This window comes from Rhinopithecus bieti, unplaced genomic scaffold (assembly GCF_001698545.2).
Source record: "Rhinopithecus bieti isolate Rb0 unplaced genomic scaffold, ASM169854v2 scaffold_6935, whole genome shotgun sequence".
Classification (NCBI taxonomy): domain Eukaryota; kingdom Metazoa; phylum Chordata; class Mammalia; order Primates; family Cercopithecidae; genus Rhinopithecus; species Rhinopithecus bieti.
The window spans coordinates 192,862-197,028 of NW_016805255.1; the positions used below are offsets into that span (position 1 = coordinate 192,862).

A 4,167-nucleotide genomic window follows, 5' to 3' on the forward strand; every position below is an offset into this window, starting at 1 on the left:
GCCCGTCTCGGCCTCCCAAAGTGCTGGGATTACAGGCTTGAGCCACCGCGCCCGGCCGATAGTTTGTTTTTTTGTTTTTACTTTAAAAATAAATTTTATTGCATATATGAGTTTTACAACACAATGTTATGGGATACATATGGGCAGTAAAAGGGTTACTACAGTGAAGCAGATTAACAAATCTATAGTGAAGTGGATCCACAAATCTCACATAATTTCTTTTATTGGTGACAAAAGTAGCTAAAATTGGCTTATCAAATACACTCTTGCCATTAATGTTTTAAAGAATGTATTTGTCTGCACAAAGAAATGAGGAAATTGTTTGCAGTAAAAATTGGTTTTTATGAAAGTAAGATGCTGGGTGCGGTGGTTCACACCTGTAATCCCAGCACTTTGGGAGGCCAAGGCGGGAGGATCATGAGGTCAGGAGTTCTGAGACCAGCCTGACCAATATGGTGAAACCCGTCTCTACTAAAAATACAAAAACTAGCCGGACATGGTAGCACACGCCTGTAATCCCAGATACTCAGGAGAGTAGAAGAATCGCTTGAACCCAGGAGGCGGAGGTTGCAGTGAGCCGACATTGTGCTACTGCACCCCAGCCTGAACAAAAGAGGGAGACTCCGTCTCAAAAAAAAAAAACAAAAAAAGAAAAACAAGCAAGGTGATAGATACATCAGAGTAACTGGCCTAACTTTGGATAATGCAATGTTTACTTCTTAACAGCACTATTGACATTTATGGGCTGGATGATTATTGTAGGGAGCTGTCCTGTGCATTGTACCATGTATATAGCATCTCTTGTCTCTACCTACTACACACCTGTAGCACCCTCCCGATTGTGACAACCCAAAATGTCTCCAGACATTCCCCAAGTCTCTTAAAGGGCAGAACTGCCCCTAGTTGAGAACTAGGGTGTTTAGGGAGGGTTTCTGAGGAGATGGCATTGGAGCTGGGATCTGAAGAAAAGCATCAGCTAGCTTAACGGTTGCAGGAAGTTCATTCGAAGGAGATGGGACAGCAAGTCCAATGGCCTTAACTCAGGAAAAGGTCTTACATATTTGAGACACCAAAACAAGACCAGTGTGGCTGCGGCGTAGTGATTGGGAGAAGAAAAGCATGAGAAATAAAATGAGGGAGAGAAGTAGAGGCGGCAGGGGTGGGTCGACAGAGCTTTGTAGGCCATAACAGGGAATGATCTGAGTTCTAATTTTCAAAAAGCCGCTGTGGCTGCTGTGTGAGAGTAGAAAACCCTGTAGGAGGGCAATCGTGGAAGAGAAGACCCTCTGAGGCAACCACTTCAGCAGTGCAGAGGACAGTGGTAGGAGGGGCGGAGGGAAGCAGGCAGGTGGCAGAACCATGGTAAAGGAAGGGTTCCATGAGAATGCTTGCACAGCAGTGGCAATCAAGGGCTGCATCCGCACGGGTAGACGACACAGCACAGTAGCACCATGGTTCCCCACACTCAGAAGCAGCACCTTGCTTTCCCGCCTTCCTCCGTTCCTATTGCCACCATAATCTCTGTATATAATCTGAGCCAAACGTGTTACCTCTCTGGGTCCCACAGATGAGATACCGTGCCCTGCCTCGAAGGCTGCCCGTGCGAAGTTCTTGCCATCTCCAAAGCATGCAGGCTGCCTGGCACCCGGGGCCAAACAAGGGCCAGTGCCCTCCTTCACCGCGCAGCCCCCAGGCCTGCAGCCCCTCAGGAAGGGTGCAATGCCCCAGGTGCAGATTCTGCTCCCCGGCCTCTCTCTTCGACACCTGAGCAGGCTTGCGTCTCCCAGGGGAGGTCGTCCCCCGCCACTCGGGAGGGTTATGGAAACCAGTGTCTCGGCTTCCCCGCCGCCCGCGAGACAGGTGCCTCCTGGCTGAGCTAGTGCGGGACCCCGGCAGGCTCTCAGTACGCGGGAACCACGAGTCCCGCCCGCCCTCCCGCACCAGGCCCCAAGCTCTCGGGGCCCAGTTCACCAGCCTCTCCTTGGCCCCGTGCCTCCTCCTTGGGCCGGGGCCTGGGGAGAGCCACCAGGGCCGCGCGGCCGCCTCACCCCTCTCGAAGTCCATCTCCTCCAGCGTCTGCTGTACGCCGAGCACCGCGCTGGGATGCGAGCAGCAGGGCCCATCCGCGCAGGGCCGCGGCGTCGCCATTACGGCCCCGGCGCCAGCCGACCTGCCCCAGGTCTCAGGCTCGGCCTCGGCGGGAGGGGCGGACGTAGGGGCCGCCCCGCGTCCCGGATCTGGCTGCTTGGCGTCCGCTGCTGTCGTCCTAGTCCCGCCTCCTCGCCAAAACAGACCAATCAAATGCCTAGGCCTCAGCTCGAGAGCCAATTGCAGAGGTAGGGCGGGGCTTGTTGCGCCGGGCCATGCCCCGAGGCTGCCGCGCGAGGGCGTCAGAGGCTAAGCGGAGGCGCTGGGTTCCGGGAGCGGCGAGCCGCGGGAGGGCCGCTAGGCCGCCTGGCCTTGCAGGGTGTAGGGATGAGGCGGCTGGGTCCCGGCGGGAGCTTTCCAGTTACCTTCGCCATGACCCAGCCCTCCAGCGACCTCTCTGGCTCCTCTCTTTACGGCCCCTAGTCCCGCCGGGCTGCTAGGGCAGGGAGGCGCCACACGTTCCACGGTCTTTTTTTTGAGACCGAGTCTCGCTCTGTCACCCAGACTGGAGTTCAGTGGCGCGATCTCGGATCACTGCAACCTCCGCCTCCCGGGTTCAAGCGAGTCTCCTGCGTCAGACTCCTGAGTAGCTGGGACTACAAGCGCCCGCCACCACTCCTGGCTAATTTTTTGTATTTTTTTGTAGAGACGGGGTTTCACCGTGTTAGCCAGGATGGTCTCGATTATCTTGACCTCGTGATCCGCTCGCCTCAGCCTCCCAGAGTGCTGGGATTACAGGCGTGAGCCATCGCGCCAGGGCGCGCTCCACGGTCTTTACCCCCTCTTTCTGGCACCACCCCGGGCCAAGACCGACCGCCCCGAGGCAGCGGCAAAGTGCGGGCTGGAAAGGCCTCGTCCCGGTACCCCGCTCTTCCTTACAAGTCCAGCAAGGGGCAGGTGGCCACAACTTGTCCTGCCTGTAGCTCCACCTCGAGGGCAGGGGCAGGGCCTTGGTTTGTGTAGAACCCCCTGGCCCCACAGTGAGCGCTGAGTTTACCAAATCGGTCTTCATGATCAGAACCCTCTGGGCGGCCCTCTGCAGACCGTGCACCCGCGCAGCGTGCTCCTCAGCGGACCCCAGCCTTCTCAATTCCCAGTTAAAACCCAGGCAGCTGCCTGCTTAAGCCAGGATCAAGTGTACAGGGGAGACCTCACTTCCACCGCCTGACTGGTTTAGAAAGGGTGCACGAACGACAGAATGCAGGTTGGGGTCTGTGCCAGTCCCTCTCCAGGACAGTGGTCTGGTGCACACTGGGTGTAAGTTCCTTTCCGCCCTAGCTGGGGCACTGAAGACTCTAGCATTCCTGGTGGGTAGAAGGCTGGAAGTCATTTCTCCTCCCCTAAGCGGGTTGAGAACGCCATCCTCACACAAACAACGATCTCATCTCCACAACCTTCCACTCCTTTGGCCCCTCACTCCCACTAACCGTCCTGAGTTCTGGGAAGGCAACCCCGCCCCCCAACTCCGCTTCTCCCTTGGACTCCCAGTGCCCTGACTTCTTCTGGCCAGAAGCCAAAGCTGGCTCCCAAGGGGGCTGTGGCCATGGTCTGGTTCCCAGCCCCGCAGCCACCACTGTGGGAAAACACTGGAACTGGGTTGTTCCCTCCCACAGGCAGGCAGGGACCACAAAAGTGGTGGCCGCCCTGGGATTGTGGGGGAGGCCCAGTCCAGCCTCCGTCCACCCAGAGAGCTTTCCCTCTCCGTACCCAGAAGGGCTTTAGCCCAAACATCTTAGCCCCATCACAGAAATCGTTTCATTTTCTCCATTTTATTTGTCAATATAAAAATACTCAAATATTTACAACAAATAAATACGCGGGGACACAATAAGTTACACCGTTAGGAGCCCCCCTCCTAGGGCTGGAAGAGAGTATGCCATTGTCCACAGCAGTCCCACCCTCTCTCCCCTCACACAGCCTTTCCCAGCCCTGTACAGGAAGAAGGCAAGTATAAAATACCACTGAACCCCGGGCCCAAGTGGGAGGCCCCACCCACCCTTCCCCAAAACACACAGGAGG

At 56.4% G+C, this 4,167-nt stretch overlaps 1 protein-coding gene across 2 annotated transcripts in view; it reads right to left on the reverse strand.

Annotated features, from left to right (window-relative positions):
* ANKRD39 (ankyrin repeat domain 39) overlaps positions 1 to 2,249 on the reverse strand; it is a 17,593-nt gene extending 15,344 nt beyond the window's left edge. For both annotated transcript variants that reach the window (XM_017871819.1, XM_017871820.1), the window contains exon 1: positions 2,049 to 2,249. In XM_017871819.1, the coding sequence (XP_017727308.1) occupies positions 2,049 to 2,148 (100 nt within the window). In that variant the 5' untranslated portion in view covers positions 2,149 to 2,249. The remainder of the gene's footprint in view (positions 1 to 2,048) is intronic.
* Between the last annotated feature and the right edge of the window lie 1,918 nt (positions 2,250 to 4,167).